Raw genomic sequence first — 287 nt, 5'->3', positions numbered from 1 at the left:
GGCCTGCCCCGCCGCCTCGGGGCCTCGCAGGTGTTTTCCAGTCCACCAAGAAGTTGTTCCTGAGCGAGCGGAAGGGCCAGGGCCGGAGCCAGGCACTGGAATTCATCCGGAGGAACGCCGCCAACGGGCTCTCGGTGGCCAACCTGGTGGCTGGGCTCTCCTCCATCCTCTGCAGCCTCAACAGGTAGTAGGGGTGGAAAAGGAGGTGACAACGGGGGTGACAAATGGGGGGGTGACCCCGGTTTTGCCCTTGCCAGGCAGCACCACCACTCCTGCTGGCTGCTGCT

The 287-nt window shown here is 65.2% G+C and overlaps 1 protein-coding gene across 1 annotated transcript in view; it reads left to right on the top strand.

Annotated features, from left to right (window-relative positions):
- Positions 1-30: 30 nt before the first annotated feature.
- LOC104408578 overlaps positions 31-287 on the top strand; it is a gene marked incomplete at its 5' end in the record, with an annotated part of 1,060 nt that continues 803 nt past the window's right edge. The window contains 2 exons of the mRNA XM_010018228.1: positions 31-184; positions 258-274. Coding sequence (XP_010016530.1) covers positions 31-184; positions 258-274 — 171 coding nt within the window. The remainder of the gene's footprint in view (positions 185-257; positions 275-287) is intronic.

This window comes from Nestor notabilis, unplaced genomic scaffold, assembly GCF_000696875.1.
Source record: "Nestor notabilis isolate BGI_N333 unplaced genomic scaffold, ASM69687v1 scaffold16797, whole genome shotgun sequence".
Taxonomy (NCBI): Eukaryota; Metazoa; Chordata; class Aves; order Psittaciformes; family Psittacidae; genus Nestor; species Nestor notabilis.
The sequence above is the reverse complement of the archived record's forward strand: the minus strand, read 5'-3'. Positions and strand labels throughout refer to the sequence as shown.